The 16,590-nt window shown below is 53.8% G+C and overlaps 1 protein-coding gene across 2 annotated transcripts in view; it reads left to right on the top strand.

The window, feature by feature from the left end:
* Window positions 1–12,983, top strand: part of SLC44A2 (solute carrier family 44 (choline transporter), member 2) — a 13,316-nt gene extending 333 nt beyond the window's left edge. The window contains exons 2-22 of one of the 2 annotated variants that reach the window (XM_010572577.1): window positions 1,482–1,530; window positions 1,615–1,688; window positions 1,944–2,028; window positions 2,381–2,465; window positions 2,617–2,739; window positions 2,858–2,918; window positions 3,158–3,281; window positions 3,879–3,962; window positions 4,378–4,490; window positions 4,700–4,831; window positions 5,203–5,302; window positions 5,446–5,538; window positions 5,810–5,894; window positions 6,257–6,519; window positions 6,592–6,686; window positions 7,203–7,306; window positions 7,708–7,781; window positions 8,006–8,076; window positions 8,287–8,375; window positions 8,771–8,855; window positions 11,785–12,983. In XM_010572577.1, the coding sequence (XP_010570879.1) occupies window positions 1,482–1,530; window positions 1,615–1,688; window positions 1,944–2,028; window positions 2,381–2,465; window positions 2,617–2,739; window positions 2,858–2,918; window positions 3,158–3,281; window positions 3,879–3,962; window positions 4,378–4,490; window positions 4,700–4,831; window positions 5,203–5,302; window positions 5,446–5,538; window positions 5,810–5,894; window positions 6,257–6,519; window positions 6,592–6,686; window positions 7,203–7,306; window positions 7,708–7,781; window positions 8,006–8,076; window positions 8,287–8,375; window positions 8,771–8,855; window positions 11,785–11,891 (2,096 nt within the window). In that variant the 3' untranslated portion in view covers window positions 11,892–12,983. Of the gene's footprint in view, window positions 1–1,481; window positions 1,531–1,614; window positions 1,689–1,943; window positions 2,029–2,380; window positions 2,466–2,616; window positions 2,740–2,857; window positions 2,919–3,157; window positions 3,282–3,878; window positions 3,963–4,377; window positions 4,491–4,699; window positions 4,832–5,202; window positions 5,303–5,445; window positions 5,539–5,809; window positions 5,895–6,256; window positions 6,520–6,591; window positions 6,687–7,202; window positions 7,307–7,707; window positions 7,782–8,005; window positions 8,077–8,286; window positions 8,376–8,770; window positions 8,856–9,340 lie in introns of both variants that reach the window. The other variant, XM_010572575.1, reaches the window with a different exon arrangement.
* Window positions 12,984–16,590: the final 3,607 nt, after the last annotated feature.

Raw genomic sequence — 16,590 nt, 5'->3', positions numbered from 1 at the left:
GGCGGGCCCCCCGGGGCCAGCCGCTCGCCGTGGGTCGGGGTCACCATCGGCGGCCGCTCGCCGCAGGTCGGGACGGAGGAAGTTAAACTGCGGCAGATGAGGGAGGAAAAAACAAACACGAAATGGGAGAGAAAGGGGAGGAAAAAAAAGGCAAAACAAAGCAAAACCAAAAGCAGCTGCCGTTCTCGCTGCGTTGCTTTTCCCCCCAGCCGTGGGAGGCTGGGGGGCCGCGGTGCCGGGGGGCCACCCTCGCCGCGCACCGGCATAACCAGCACAACGGCGTCGCTGGCACTGGTGGTTAATGCTTAACAACTGGGACAAACAGGTTCCCGCGGTTGGCGGTTCGTCACCGTGGCCGGCGCCCCGGTTACTGCTGGAGCCAGCTGTCCCTTCGCTGGCCCCGGGGTTTTTTTGGGGGGGATCCCTGGGGTTCAATCGTTCCTTGCCGTTCCCCCACCCCGCAGCAATGACCCCCCTGCCCCTTGCTGGCGTTTTGGGGTGCAGGTTCTTGGAAAGGGCTGGGGCGGGGGCTCGGCTGCTCTGTGGAGATTAGGGATCCGCCGGGGCTGGGAGCAGGACGCTCTGTGGGGAGCAAGCTCCCAGAGCCCCACCAAAATACCCTGAATCAAATGTGTCCCTGGCTTGGGGCTGCTCTGAGCCCCCCCCGCAAAAGGCACCCCCAAAGCAGCCGTGTCCCTGCCATGGCGTTGCTCTGAGCACGCCCAAAAATGCCTCAAAGCAAACATGTCCCTGTCATGGGGTTACTCCAAGCACCCCCAAAAATATCTTGAAGCAGATGTGTCCCTGCCCTGGGGCTGCTCCAAGCACCCCCAAAAGCACCTCAAAGCAGATGTGTCCTCAGCATGGGGGCCCCCCAAAAGGGACCCCCAAAGCCGCCGTGTTCCTGGCACCGGCCTGTTCCCACGGCTGTGCTGCCTTGGCTGGCTGAATTCCCACCCTAAATATAAAAGAGGGGAAAAAGGATCGTGCCACATCCGCCGGGCAGGAGCCCAGCGCTGTCGTGGGACCAAGGCAGGTCCCTCCGGCGAGCCGCGGCATCGGCTGCCCGTGCTGCTCTGGTCGTGCTGGGGTTCTGCGGCACCCGAAACCCCCTGGATCCCCCCGCCGCTGGCATTGCTGCTCCCAGCCCTGCTCTGCCTCTGCGGCTCTTCGGTGCTTCCGAGGGATTTGGGGTATCTTGGGCAGATGCAGGGAAACATTTTTGGAGAGAACCGTGTGGAAACGAGTTTTCCAAGGGAATAATTGTTTCCATGCCTGGACAGCAGAGGCACGAACGGAGGGAAATGGCATCTGGAGATTATTTCCCTCCCGATTCTGCTTATCCCGAGGCTTTTGGTTAAAGCGTTATGCTCCCTCTGCTTCTCTTTTTGTGTGCGGTGGCGAGAGGAGGATGAGGAGCCCCTTCCTCCCATCCGAGCCATCCCCCAAATTGGTTTTCCATTCCTTCATTGTCTCTGCAGGGACGCCGCAGAAATATGACCCGACTTTCAAAGGTCCCATTTATGACAGGTAAGGGAAGCCTCTCGGGAGGTGCCGGTTTCGGCAGTGCAGTGGCCCATCCTGTCTCCCCAACGCTCTTCTTCCCGCTGGCAGGGGCTGCACGGACATTATCTGCTGCATCCTGCTGGTCATCGCCATCGTGGGCTATGTGGTGGTGGGTGTCGTGGGTAAGTACCAAGAGGGTCTGTGCCGGTTTTTGCTGTGTTGGCAAGTTTTCGGCAATAGGGAAGACTCGGCTTGTGGCCGGCTCGGCATCTGTGCCGGCAAAACCCTGTGCCGAGGGGCATCGCGTCCTCCTGCTCATCCTGGTGGGGACGGGAGGGTCTCTGCCAGGGGTCTTGCGAGGGGCGGGTGGGGGGAAATAAGGGAGCGAGGGCTGCGGGGGTAACCACAGCCACGTTGTTCTGCTTTCCCCTCCTCAGCCTGGACCCACGGGGACCCCCGGAAGGTGATCTACCCAACCGACAGTCGCGGGCAGTTCTGCGGGCAACAGGGAACCCCCAACGAGTACGTGTCCCGGCTTGCGCCCATCGCTCACTGCCGCCTTGGCATCGCCGGAGAGACCATAACCTTGGGGTGTTGCACCCCGCGGCTCCGGGACGGGCAGCTGGCCCTGCCCGTGCTGCCTGCTCTCTCCTCCGGCTGCGGGGAGCGGCGGAGACCCTGCCCGCTCTTGGGAGGTGCAGAAAAGCATCGTAGCAGCTTGCAGCTGCTGGGTTTTGGGGGGTTGGGATTTTTTGGGGTCCTCCATCCCCCTTCCCGAGCAGGCGGAGGGATGCGGGTGCTGCCCATCGCCCCTCCCAGGGCAGGCGGTTCCGCAAACCGGGCTTTTTTTTTTTCTGCCTTGTTTGCTTTGCAGGAAGAAACCTTTCCTCTTTTACTTCGATATCGTGAAGTGTGCCAGCCCGCTGGTGCTGCTGGAGTTTCAGTGCCCGACCACGCAGGTACCGATCCCGGCTTCGAGGTGCTGCGCCAGGCGCGGCTCCCCGCTGCCGTGCTTCTCCTTGGGGAAGCTCCAGTTTGCGGCGTCCCCGTGGAGGGGGCTCCTGCCTTCATGTACAGCCCCCCCACTCCGTGTCCTCTTCTCCCATCTAGATCTGCGTCAGCAAATGCCCAGACCGGTACCAGACGTACCTGAGCGCCTATGGCTCCCGCACGCCCAGCGAGCTGGAGTACTACCGGCAATTCTGCGTCCCCGAGTTCAAAAACCTGCAGAAGGTGGGTTGCTGGGAGCGTGGTGTCGGCATTCCCCCGCTGGCCCTGGCGATGCCGGTGTTCCCTGGCGCAGTAATTCCTGCCCAAAGCGTTAATGTCCAGCTTGTCTGTCTCCATCCAGGCTCCCATTGAGGTGCTGAAGGACAAAGAGTGCCCAGCCATGATTATCCCCAGCACCCCACGTACGTCCAGAGGGCTAACGAGCTGCGATGAGCCGATTAACAAGCCCACTCACTTTCATCATGGTCAGGGGAAGCGGCTGCTTTGCAGGCTGGCTGTTGGGATTTTCTGGGGGGTGGTCGGAGGCTCCTGTTTGGGGTTTCTGGGCATCCAGTGTAGGTTTGTGACCACGGGGAGGGGGTTTTGGCTCATTTCCCCTGCTAAGGTTTGCAACGCTGAGTTTTCCCCTCCTCTCCCCCAGTGGCGCGGCGATGCTTCCCGGCCATCCGGGCCAAGAAGGGCGTCATCATGGTCGGTAACGAGACCACTTACGACGATGGCCGTGGGCGCCGGAGGAACGTCACTGAGCTTCTGGAAGGGGCCAAGTGAGTCCTCGCAGCCTTCATGCCGGGCAGGTGCCGCGGTTCGCCGGTCACTTCCATCTTTGCCGGGGCAGTCCTGAGAGCGAGCACTTGTGGTGATGATGGCAACATGGCGGGGATGCAACCGTACCTGGGGGAGACTCTTAACGAGCTGCTTTGTTATTGCTGCCTCACCCGGAAGAGAATCGAGTGGTTTTATCTGCCGGCACTTCTGCACCACATTTGTTTAGCTATTTATATTGCAGAAGAGCCTTGAAAGCCCCGTCACAGAGCCCTGGTCCTGTGTTTGCACAAAATCCTGCACCAAAACTCATATCCCGTGTTTGAAATGGCAGCTGGAAGGGAGGATGAAGGGAAAGCAATGGGGTCAGCTTGAAGGAAAACAGTGCTGGGAAATCATCCTCGGTCTTGTTGAATTTTCGTGTTTTCAGGGAGTCTGGCAGAGGGCCGTTTGGCAGGGGAGGACAAGGGGCCATTGAGGCAGCACGAGTGCAGGCAGCGGGCGCGGGCAGAGGCTCGCTGGGGCTGAGCCCAGGCTGATGCTCCTCCGCTTCGTTCCCCCAGCTTCCGCTTCACTCGTGTTTTATTTTTGTGTTGCAGAAAAGCAAACGTGGTCCTGGAAACCAGACAACTGGCTATGAAGATCTTTGAAGATTACACGGTTTCCTGGTACTGGATAATAATGTGAGCAGGGGCCGGGCTACGCTTTAACGGCCATCCCTTCCCGCGGGCAGCTGGACCGGAGCCCATGAGGGCCGATGCTCTGCCATGCCGGCTGCGGGCTTGGTGCCATGCTCAAGCATGAGGCGAAGCTCATGAATTACCAATTTCTTTTCTTTTATTTTTTTTTTTTTTTCCCCTGGCCTTTGCATAGTTTCCATTCAGACAAAACAAGAGATGCCAGAGGGTGTTTTGGAGCAACTTTACTGGGATCCTGCTCACGCTCCATCCCCTCTGCCATCAATGATTCCCATTTTTAAGGCTGCCCCATCATTAAAGCTTGAGAAAGGAGAGAGGACAAGCTGACTGATGGAGGAAAGCGGTGGGGAGGGGGTGGCATTGCCTGTTTTTTTGATGCGTTGCTGCCTTCCTCCCACAGAGGCCTCGTGATTGCGATGGTGGCCAGCTTCATCTTCATTGTCCTGCTCCGCTTCCTGGCCGGGATCATGGTCTGGGTGATGATCGTGATGGTGATCCTGGTGCTGGGCTATGGTGAGTGGGTGATTGGGACCTTCTCCCTGGCTTTCCCCATTTTCCCTTCCCTATTTTAAGTGGGCTTTGCACGAAGAAAGTTCGTACACAGCATCCTTCCAGGTGTCTTCTATCCGAACATCGGCATCGGTGGGGTTGAGCAGAGCCTGCCGGCATCTCACTCTCTGCTTTTCAGTGTAAATATGACAATTTTCTGCTTTTCACCACAGGAATCTTCCACTGTTACATGGAATATGCAAAACTAAAAGGGGAAGCGGGTTCTGATGTCTCCCTGAAGGACCTGGGATTTCAGACAGACCTACGCGTCTACCTCCACCTGCGGCAGACGTGGCTGGCATTCAGTAAGTCTCCGTCCTCCTCTGGATGCAGGATGGGACACGGTGGATGTGCCCCAGCCCCGGTCCCTTTGAGGAACAGGGCTTGGGAAGGGGAGAGCACGAAGATTTGGGGTCTTCTCAGTCTCTTCATGGCCCTTTGCAAAGAGCTGAGCTAAGGAAGGTGGCTTTTCTTGATGCCACCACTGCTACGGGCCTGAGCTTATGGCTGGGATGACCGGCCATGGGGTGGGTGCTGCTTTTCCAACATGAACCGGGGTGCTGGATGTCCCCTGAGGAGTGTTCGGTGCCGTGACGGATTTGCTTGGCAAGGCAAAGGTGGCCATCGGGCACCGTCCGTGCCCTCGCGCTACCTGGGGCTCCCCTTCTCCTCCCAGTGATCATCCTGTGCATCGTGGAGGTGGTGATCATACTGCTGCTCATCTTCCTCCGCAAGAGGATCCTCATTGCCATCGCGCTCATCAAGGAGGCGAGCAGGTCCGGGTGTCCCCTGTCCCCAGGCAGAGGTGGCCGTTGTCACCCGTCGCGGTGGGAGGACTTGGGGACGGCTGGGCTCCAGCCACTGAGGTCCTCCCGTTGCCACAAGGATTTTAACTGGGTCTTAACCATCTTCTCGGCAGAGCTGTTGGTCACATCATGATGTCGCTGCTCTTCCCATTGTGCACCTTCTTCCTGCTGTGTCTCTGCATCGCCTACTGGGCTAGCACCGCTGTGTATCCTTTCCTCCTCCTCTTCCCCTTCCCTGCGCCTCTGCTCCCCAGGAAGGAAGTTGCTCAGATGTCAAAGGTCTTCCAGGCCGCTGAACATCTCACAGGATTAGTGACACATACGTTTGCAAAACTGCCGGCTTAAGTCTCTAAGTTTAACTTAAAACAAAACCTAGCGTAGAAAAGCAATTGCAGGAGGCTGGTGAGAGCAAAACTGAGTTAGGATTCGGGTTTGGGGTTTGCAAAATCGTATCTCTCCTTAACCGTTGCTCTGCAGTTTCCTCTCCACCTCCAACGAGGCAATCTATAAGGTTTTTAACGAGTCTGCATGCCAGTTTTCCGGGCAGACCTGCAAGCCGGAGGTGAGGGCGTTGGGAAACTCATACGAATGCTATGCTTAATCTGTCAGAGATAACATTGTTTATTAGGTGAAAAATATTCTGGTGGCTATTCGAGCCTGCAAGCTCTTCCAGGTGAAATTCCGCCTTTCTAAACTCATTTACGTCATGTCGTTATTTTTTTCCAAGCTGGTGTGTGCACAAAGCTGACTTTTCGGTCTGAGCAAATGCTACTGAAAAATTAAGCAGGACTTAATTAAAAATTAAGAAGACTTTCAGTCTTCTGAAAGTCGAGATTGCTTTGGGTTGACCAAAAGATGCCATCGGTCTGCCCTGTGGCACGTCTCCGGCCACCGCAGTGCATAAGCATCTGCTGTCCTCTCTAGACCTTCAACACAAGCAACGTCACCAAGCTGTGCCCTGACGCCCAGTGCCTCTTCGCATTCTACGGGGGCGAGACAGCATACCACAAGTATCTCATCGTCCTTCAGTTCTTCAATGTCTTCATGTTCTTCTGGCTCGCCAACTTCGTGATCGCACTGGGCCAGGTGACGCTGGCAGGGGCCTTTGCGTCGTACTACTGGGCCTTCAAGAAACCCGATGACATGCCCGCCTTCCCCCTCTTCTCCGCCTTTGGCCGTGCGCTCCGGTATGTCCCTCTTGAGGAGGACTTGCGAGCTTCTTGAGGTTGTCCCCTTATAACTGGAGCAATCTTTCCCAGGTACCACACCGGCTCGCTTGCCTTTGGCTCTCTGATCCTCGCCATCGTCCAAGTCATCAGGGTCACACTGGAGTATCTGGACCACAGGTTAAAAGGTACCGAAGCTGGAATGGCACATGAGTAGATGAATTAGGTTGGCTGCTTCTGCTTTCCTTGGTGCCAGAGCTCGTGGCTAACATCAAGGGGAATAATTTCAGTATTTCGGTAGAGAATTGAGATTTTCCTTTTGGGATCCTGTAGCCATCTCTCTTTACCCAAGAGATGTTTCACAGGGCAGGAGGCGAGGGATGTGCCACGGCTGCCGTGCTAAGTCAACCAGTCCTGGGTGTCTGTACGGGTTCCAGGGAAGTCTGTGTCTGGCCGTGTGACTCCATTGATCATGAAATGTAAACAGCGAGCAGAAGCGTGGGAAGAGCACGCGAGGCTCATCCTGCTGTCTGCAGCAGTGTTGGCCTCCCAGGGAGGCTGAAAAGAGGGTGTAGAGGTGGGGGGAGCCTGTGACAGGGCAGTGGGACGTCTCGTTGGGACCTTGAAGCTGCTTCTGTAAGGAAAGGCGTCTCTCTGTTTGGCTGCTCACTGAGCTGAAATGCTCTCCCGTGGCATTTCTCCAGCTGCAGATAATAAGTTTGCCAAGTTCCTCCTGAGCTGCCTCAAGTGCTGCTTCTGGTGCCTGGAAAAATTCATCAAATTCCTCAATAGAAACGCATACATCATGGTAAGAGTCTCCCAACATTAACACCCAAAGGGTCATGACTACAGTGGGGTCATCTCAGGACTCTTGGCGATTTCTTTCGGTGGCTGTTGAGAACCATGTCTCCCAACGTCATGGGAAAACGAGGCTTTTCAGCATTTCCCAGCTGTTTCACTGGAAAGCCTTGACTTCAGCCGTGTTGCTTTGAATTTGGGAGGGACCTTCTCAGAGTCACCGGGGTGTGGAGATTTAGCTCTCGGTGTCTGCGATGCCTGACCTGTCAGTGGATGACAAACGCACTTCCAGGGTGGGATTTATCCGAGTTTTACTCAAAGATGGGATTAATTGCACCCTCTTCTTAGTGGTGAATTCAGTGCGGCTCCATTTCTCTCTTCTCTGCCTCTTTTTTCTGGGACCCACCCTAGATCGCCGTCTATGGCACCAATTTCTGCACCTCCGCCAGGAACGCATTCTTCCTGCTGATGAGGAACATCATTAGGTGAGATCCTGGTGGGTGCGAGGGCTCTGCTCTGGACAGCAGGCTTGGTTATTTCCAAGTCCTTCTCGCTGCCAAAGATCAACCCTGATCTGCCTGCCTTGTTTTCAGGCTTTCACAGTGGTTTATGCCATGTTTGCAACGGGTGTGCAAGTTGGCCGCCTCCTCCCATGCTTCCTTCTGAATTTGGGGTGGGGAGCAGATGCTCATCTCTCTCTTGTTTGCAGGGTGGCCGTTTTAGATAAAGTCACGGATTTCCTCTTCTTCCTCGGTAAACTCCTCATCGTGGGAAGCGTCGGTAAGTGCTGGGGAGTGGAAGTTTCTCCTCGGGCTGTATGGCTGCTGTAGGCTTTCATAGCCAGTTACACCTTCGCGAAACCTCCGCTCTCTTCACCCCTCCTGTGAGACTGTTCCTTTCCCTCCTGTTTTACATCTCCTTCCCACCACCTGTTTGCTGTCTTTCTTCTGCCCGGCATCCCACAGCGATTTTCATCGTTTGCTTTTCCAGGAATCCTTGCCTTCTTTTTCTTCACCCAGCGGATAAAGCTCGTCCAAGACACAGCGCCACCCCTAAATTACTACTGGGTCCCTATTCTGGTGAGCCCCTTTCTCGTCTTTTTGGGGAATTTAGAAGCGATGGAAAGAGATTCTTAACACAAATGCCTTAAAAACACCCCTCCGCTCACTGCTTCTGAAAGACCTTCTTTGTTGAAGGTGTTTTCTCTGTCCCCGTCGAAATAAGCCCTTTGTTTCAGCCAGCCACGAAGAGGCGTCTTGCCCTTCCCGTGCTGCCCAGATTGGCCTCCATCCACCGTTGTCGCTGAGGCCTTTTGTCCTGAAGCGGGCTGGTCTGAACAGTCCTGCCCTGTTCGCTCCTCCTCCTTTCCTTGGGGAATTCAGGGGATTCAGCAGGTTTCCTCCTCCCGGATGAGGGGTTTTGTGGTCTTTGCAAGATGTCAGGTCGTGGCATGACCACACAATTTCTCTTTCAGACGGTGATCGTGGGCTCCTACCTCATTGCCCACGGGTTCTTCAGCGTGTACGGCATGTGCGTGGACACCCTCTTCCTCTGCTTCTGTAAGTGTCTGGCTCAGAGTGTCCGTCTTCGGCTGGGCAGGAGTTCGTGGTAGTAAAACCTCCCTCCCTTTGGGGCTGAACCCCGGAGTTGTCCAGATTTGGGGTTTGCTCCAAATTCCCGTGGCCTCTCTGTGTGGTTTTTCTCCCGCTTTTTCCTTTACCGTCTCCTACCTGCGTTCTTACCAGCATCTGCTTCCCCCCTGCCTGCTAGCAGTGGAAACCCAGAGCCTGTCCTTGGGTCTCCTGCGGTCTCTCTTGATCTTTCTGTTTTGGTGCTTTGGTCTTGGTGGAACCTAACTGCAACTAACTTCAATTTTCCTTTTTTTTTCCCCCCTCTTTTTTTCCTTTTTTTTTCCTTCCCCTCTCGCCCTCGTGTCTCTCTTCACATGTTCTCCATCCTTCATCTCTGCTCTGCCTCTCCCTGGCTCTTCTGCTATTTTTTACTCTTCCCCATCACGGCCGCTTCTTCCTGGGGTTGTGAAAAGGTGAAGATCTGGAGAGGAACGATGGATCTCCCGAGAGGCCTTACTACATGTCCCCCGAGCTGAGTGAGATCCTGCTGAAGGGGAACCTAGAGCCTTCCAAAAGCGCCGATAGCCAAGGCTAGGGGCTGGCCCCGGGAGGAAGGCTGCGTGCCTGGGGGGGCTGCAGGATGCTCTCGGCCCCCCAACCCAAGCAGCATTCTCCTAAGCCTGCGGGTGGCAGCCACGGTGCAAATCTTTCCCCTGGATGTCCTTCAAAGCCTTGAGGGTAGAGGGGGTGCCGATTCCTCAGTGCCCGATGCTGTATCAAATCTACCTTCCTGCCCAATAATGAATATTCTTGTATCGAGAGAACGAACCTAGAGTGTCACCTAGAGTTAATCTGGGGTCCCATGTGTCCCGGTAGCGCCCGGCGAGGAGCGCTCCGCTCTAGTGAGCGGCTGGGAACCGGCTGGACGCACACGGGTGCCGATTATAGTTGTGTTTCGCGTTGGAGCAGAGATCTTTGTTCCTAACTGCCAGCCGTGAAAAGGATGGGAGAGCCCCTCTGCTCGCAGGAGGTACCTTGTATTGCAGGGCTGTGGTTTGTAGGACGGGCTGAGTGGGTTCTACAGCCTGAAAACTGGTCTCTCTGCGCTTTCCTCTTTGTTCTGCCCCCAGCAAAGAGCAACGAGCCTCTTTCCTCGCCCACTCTTTCTATGCAAAACCAGGTTGGCGCACTTAAAAAGACTTCTTTGTGAGATTGCAGATCTTTTGCTTTTAAGTCTGTTGCATCAGCCGGGCCTTCCTCACAAAACAGAGCTTGCCCTTTTCACAGCCAAAAACTCCGTTTCCTCGCGCTGCCGGTTTAGGGAAGCCGAAAAGAGCCATCGCCGGTTGCAAGCCGTTAAAACTCAGAGGGCTTTTACTCGCAGCATCCCTCATTTAAAATGGTTTCTCTTGCTGGTTGCACAGAGGTTTAATGGCTGCAGGGAGGTGGTGGCTCGTCCTGGGAGCTGCCTGATGGGCTCTGCTTTTTCCCTGCCCTGAGGTGGTTGAGTTGATGGTTTGGCTTCTGCCTGGTCCGGGCTCCTACAGGGCGGAGGAGCTGGGGGGCTGCAAAGACTTTTCCACGCTAACGCAGAGTGTAGGTGGAGACGCTTGCCAAGGCGTGCAGGCTGGGGTGGTTGTGGGAAGGAAGATGGAGCCCGCATGGAAGGCGAGTTCCCAGGCTGGCTCCGGCAACTCTGAATTGCCGAGGGACCGTCAAGGGAAGGCGATGTCTGGAGGAGCGGTGTGAGCACCTCTGACGGGCTGGAAGGCTGCGGGGAGATAGTGCGTTGCGCTGGCAGGTGTTACACTGGGAACGTATTGCGGCATCTCCACAGCTAGAGAAATCAGACCAAAAAAATCATAAGTTTGATTGGGAGGCAGCTGGTGAGGGTTACGGCCCCTAAAGAAACGGCAGCCAGACACAGGCTGGATCCTCACCTTGTTTTCTCCTCTTGATAGTCCAGAAACGATCAAGATTTTAAAAAATGCCATTCTGGCGGCACACAGCCCGGGTAGCTGTGGCCAGATCTCCTATTACAAATCCTCACGCAGACAGAGAGGCCCGTCTTTTGAGTCGTGCCCTCTTAGGACAAAGCTGTAGTGTTAACGCTTGTATTTTCATTACAGAGAAACACTGAAATCCCTCTCAAAATATCCCAAGGCGCTTTCAGTCGACTCTGAAGCTGGTGCTTTGTGGGTTTGTTTGGTTTTGGTGGGTTTTTTTTGGTGGCTGTGATTTTCCTACCACTTCTTGCTGGCGCAGCTGCTTTGCTTTGAACAGTGAGAGGCCGAGCAGCGTGTTCGGTGCTGGGAATACACCTAACGATTATGTATGCATGGCGTGTTGACAAGGGCGTCGCGCACCCGGCGAGCAGCGCCAAGCGAATACCGAGCGAAATTGCTTTGCACTCGCGTCATGAGCCATTTCGGCTGCACAAAGAGCAGGGAGAGCCGCGCTGCCTGGCTCTGTAGAGGAGGGGAACCGCGCTCCAGGCCAGCAGAGCTCGAGTGGCGTGCCGAGGAGACTGCTTTTCCTATGGCACTGTTAAACTTTCCCACTGCCCCCCTGAAAAAAAAAACAAACCAACACCCAAAGCTCTGCTTTCTTCTAAATAATAGCGGCCCGTTTTCAGGGCGTGATGCTCCCCGTAAAATGGGAGAGGTGCTGCTGCGGTGGTTTGTACAGCTGGGGGTATTTAGCTGTGACACAGGGACAAAATACCCCCTGCCCGCGATGAGCCGAAAGACTTTTATTTCTGTCAAAGATGATTATTAGATGAGCAGGATGGCTGCTCCTCTGGCATCTCTCTGCCTTTAGGCTCCTTGCTGCATCTGCTGTGACTCCTGCCACGCCAACCTGTGTGTCTGTCCCCCCGGCACTGCTGTGCGGGGCTGGGGGGGGGTTCTCTTTGCAGTGGAGGACCTGGAGCGCAACGACGGTTCGGCCGAAAAGCCTTATTTTATGTCACCCGACCTGAAAAAGCTCCTGAAGAAGACAAACAAAGGTCAGCCTGACGCCTAGAGCTTGCCTTCATCCTTTCCGTGCTTCCTCTTCCTGTTCCCGCTTCGGGAGCAGAGCTGCAGGATAATGCCCAGCACTCAGCATCGTTTGTCCCACCTGGAAATCTTGTTAATGAAGCTCGAACCGCCATCTCCTTTACCCCTGTGGTGGGCAAGCAGCAGAAGCAGGGTTCATTAAAGAGCAGAATGGGTTATTGTTAATGATTCAACCTTAAATCGTCAGGGCTGCTAAACGAAGACCGCTCTAGCGTGTCTGCTTCCGCAGAACTCATCACAGCTAACATCCCGTTGGTCCCCAGCCAGCTCAAATACTGAGCTGGGGAGTTCCCGGCCAAATCCTGCCGGCGCAGGTGCCGATAAAAGCAGCACAGAAATGTCTCTGATGCAGGGCAAAGTTCCGTCTTCCAGGGTGTTGACCGACACCGAAGTGAGTTTAATTGGGTTTAGTAATTTTATTTTATACCGGTCAAAAAAAGATGATGCTACCTTCAGGTCAGCTGTGTTTGGCTGTCCCTTAGCGCCCAGGTAAATCCAGGCGCTGCAGTGACCAGTGAACAAGCTGATGGCTTTAAGCAGCTCCTCGACTTGGTTTTTATTTGCAGCCCCCCCCCCCCCCCAATATTTAATTGCAGTAGTTGATTCCTACCCAGAGAGCTGAAACATGCTGAAATCACCTTGCTTCTCTCGCCACCCTTTGGAGACGCCTTAGGGCCCTGCTTTGGGGTTGTGCTGGGCACGTTTAGACAATTAATTCTCTTAGGAATATGCCAATTAGTGTTCTTGTAGCCACCTGCGAAGGGTGAAGGTGGAGGGAAATGAAGGGTTAATGAGCAGGACTTGGGCATTAGGGCGCTGTGCTGGGTATCCCACTGAACCAGGGGTTTGTGTTTGGATACAGCCTGGGACGGACGGATGGACGGACGCTCTGTACAGTTATTGCATCTTTCTAGGACTGATGGCTTCTACCGATTCCTTCCCCAAAAATCCTGCATTATATATTTAAAAAAAAAATTTACAGTAAAGCCTTCCCTAACTGTTGAACAAAATGCTTTGCCTGTGTGACAAATTTGGGAAGACCCCACCTGCGGGCATGGTGAAGGAGTAATGTATATATACATATAAATATATATAGATATATATTTTTTTTTTTAGCTTAACATTAGGTAATTTTAAGCAAACCAAATGACAAACAACAGGTTGCCTTATGTCCTTTAGATGCCATGGCAGCATCTGGACTTGTAGCTGACTGCTGTTTCTAGTGGGAAGGTCCAGACCTTTGGCAGCTCCTGTCAGGAGAAAAAAGGGAAGGTTTTTGAAAAATAGATTGAAGGGGGTTAAATGTCACTAAACCACAGATATTAAACTTAAATTTTAACAAATTTAAAACACCTCCTCCGATACGCACAGCTGCCGAAATGTCCTTTGAGCAAAAGGAGGCTCACCCAGGTATAGTCACCACCACAAATTGTACCTTTTTGTGGTTTAATTTGTTTAAAAATAAATGCACTCAGGCTTTGGTGGACAATTTAACAGCTCCCAAAGCATGGGGTGGGGGGGGCAGCAACAGCAGGAGGCTTGTGGGGTCACAGGCACCTCCCTGCCTTAAAAAATGCAAACGTTTGCTTAGCCACATTTAATTTGTGCTGAAGGATATATTTTGCTTCTTTTATACATATTTCTTAGTAATCTTTAGATCCGGGTAGTATTTTTGTAAGATACAAGGAGTGTTTTCTATCTGAATTATTAAATGGTTTGGGGGTTTTGTATATTTTGCTTTTACTAGTTGTTTCAGTTCTGTAGCCGTTATTTTGATCTCTTCCAGTACTATTTTTGTGACAGATTTTGAAATATCTGCCTGGCAGCACACTGAGATGTAACTGCCCTGGCCCGGGGCGGCGCAGCACCGCTGACGTCTCCCTAAGCTGATCGCAGGTGTAGATCTACGCTTGCTGGAATCAAACGCCATCGTTTCTCTAAAGCGCCTTTTTCCTCGCATCACGATGTAGCTGATCCAATGCGCGGGGGGGGGGAGCTAAAAAGAAAAGGCAAAGGTAGAGGTAAAGCTAAAAAGAGGAGAATCCTCTCGGTTTGGGGCAGGGGGGAATAACTAAGGGAATAATTACGGGAATATATTCAGTTTACAGCTATATGAGCACCTACGAGAAAATATTTTCTGCAGCCTGATGCTGGTCCTGAATTTTTTTTTTTTTCCTCTCTCATCCTTGTGTAGGTTTTGAGGTGGTTTGTTTTATTTCCTGTTTGAAAGTCGCTCCTCGACTTTAGCTGTTCTCTTTTTGTATCGAGACACCTTGGTTGTGGAAATGCTGTCCAAAATAGCAGAGGACCATCAGTAACTTGATTTATTTGCATAAACAGCCAATATACAGTAGAGATTTTTAGGTCTGGAAATACAAATGTTGAAGTAGAGAATAAATTTAGCAAAATGTGTTCTTTGGGCCGTGGGGCTGGCTCTGCTGCGTTCTGTAAACTCAGTATTTGAGGAGTGGAATTAGGGATTCCCATTTCCAATAAGCCAAAGCAGCAGCCAGCTTTTCAAAGCTGAAAACTACACGTGCTGTGCTCACCGAGAGCTTCAGAAAGCAGAGGGGCAAATCTTCCAGTAAATGAGGAGGTTTTGGAAAAAAACAGAGCCACTCGGGTGAGGGCAGCTGTCCAGCGGGATTTTCGTGTCCAGAAAGGCTTCACTCTGTGACTTGGGTTATTTGTATCTGCAAGCGTGGAGTGATCCGTGCACTTGGAGCATGTCTCCCGCGTAAAGCTGTGTATTTAAAGGCATTAATTTGTCTGTCTTTGGGAATAATCGCGCCCTTTTCAGTACTGAAATGCAACTTTTGTCCCTATAAACTGCGCATGCTCCGAATCCATTCCCTGAATCGGGCCAGGGCAAGTAAAAAAAAGTAAAAAAAAAAAAAAAAAAAAAAAAAAAAGCTAAAAACTGCAGGGTTGATGTTCTGCAAAACAAATCCCTTCTTTTTTAATGTATTTCTGAGGCATTAACTACCGCTACTATGCACCGGGGCTCCTATGCAAGGACGCACCTCTGGCGGGAGCATCTGCGCGCGTTCCTGATGTTGTGTGTGACGGTTCCATTGATGTCAGCGTTGCAACCACAAATAAAAGTGCCTGTTTGGACCTTGCTTCCGCCGCACGCTTCCTTCTGACCTCACGGGGCTCTGACATCACGGCAAAGCCTTTACCAAATTCTCTGCAGCCCTTCAGAGAGGCGTTGGGAGTGGAGGGAACCTCCGGGGTGCTGCTGGTCCAACCGTGCTCGTTAGTTCCTCTTCGTTGTGGCTTCTGCTCGTCTCCGCAGTGTTTTTCTGCCCGGCAGCACAGAACAGCTGGAGAAAAAGCAGAGCGTGACAGCGCGTGTGACTGATACAGCTGGCTTTCGCCCCAAAAACGGGCCGTTACAGCTTGCTTCAGCGCACACCTTAACGCTCCGCTTCCTATTTTCAGAGTTTGGGGCTTCGCTGCCTTGGGTTTTTTGACTAATTACGAGGTATTGTCAAATAATCCTTGACCCACAGAAGATGGCCATCTCCAGCAGAGGTTTAACAGGCTTTTTTTTTAAGGAGCAAGCATTCATTTGGACACTTATGATCATTTAAGTTCATACCTGAGTTCAACAAAAGCAGAAGACATCTCTGAGATCGTTCCCTTTCTATGTTACGGTGGGAGAAGGAACTTGCCCCCGAGACCAGGGGGCCTCATCCTGCACCCGAAAGCTCTGGGAGCTTGATGCCAGGTTAGTTAGTACGGGCCGAGGTTGTTCATCTCTTCCCGGTCCCTCCAGCTGCCACGACCATTACCGCTCTAACAAGTTGTGGCTGTGGCTGGGTGGCACCCTCTGCCGCCACACCAACACATCGCAGGCGGCTGCTCCACAGAAGGTGACAGACACCCATCGATGTCCCCTGCGCCTATAGGACTCATGCCCTGCTATAGATCAACCCTATATTGCAGCGACTCCTGTCTTTCTATGTGGGACAGTGAGCTCTTGGCCGAACCCTGCTCTTGGTTGCCCCGAGATTCACAGCCCTGGGGCCGGGATGTCAGTGGACGTCGGCACAAATCCAAGCGGCAGCCCTTCCCCGTCCCGAAAGGCTCACCTCCATGGTGGGCAGCTGGCCCACTGCCCCCTCCGAGGCCTCAGGGCCCCAAGGGTGGGCAGCCCTGCGCTCAGCCCCTCAGGGGCTGCCCTCCCCTGCACCCCAGGACCCTTTGTGCCCCACATTCTCCTCAGGCCACCAGTCCCCACAAGTCACTGGTCCCTTCAGGGTGGTCCCCTCAGGCCACCAGCCCCCTCAGACTGGTCTCCTCACGGCTGTCTGTGGTCCCCTCAGGCTGGTCCCCACGGGCCACTGTTCCCCTCAGGCTGGTCCCCACGGGCCACTGTTCCCCACAAGTCACTGGTCCCTTCAGGGTGGTCCCCTCAGGCCACCAGCCCCCTCAGACTGGTCTCCTCACGGCTGTCTGTGGTCCCCTCAGGCCACTGGTCCCCTCAGCCTACCAGCCCCCTCGGACTGATTCCCACAGGCCACTGGTCCCCTCAGGCCACTGGTTCCCACAGGCTACTGGTCCCCTCAGCCCCTTCAGCCCACCAGCCCCCTCAGACTGGTCCCCACGGGCCACTGTTCCCCTCAGGCCACTGGTCCCCTCAGCCTACCAGCCCCCTC

Source organism: Haliaeetus leucocephalus, unplaced genomic scaffold (genome assembly GCF_000737465.1).
Source record: "Haliaeetus leucocephalus isolate CR32 unplaced genomic scaffold, Haliaeetus_leucocephalus-4.0 Scaffold348, whole genome shotgun sequence".
Taxonomy (NCBI): domain Eukaryota; kingdom Metazoa; phylum Chordata; class Aves; order Accipitriformes; family Accipitridae; genus Haliaeetus; species Haliaeetus leucocephalus.
Note: the sequence above shows the minus strand (reverse complement) of the source record. Positions and strands in the feature narration are given on the sequence as shown.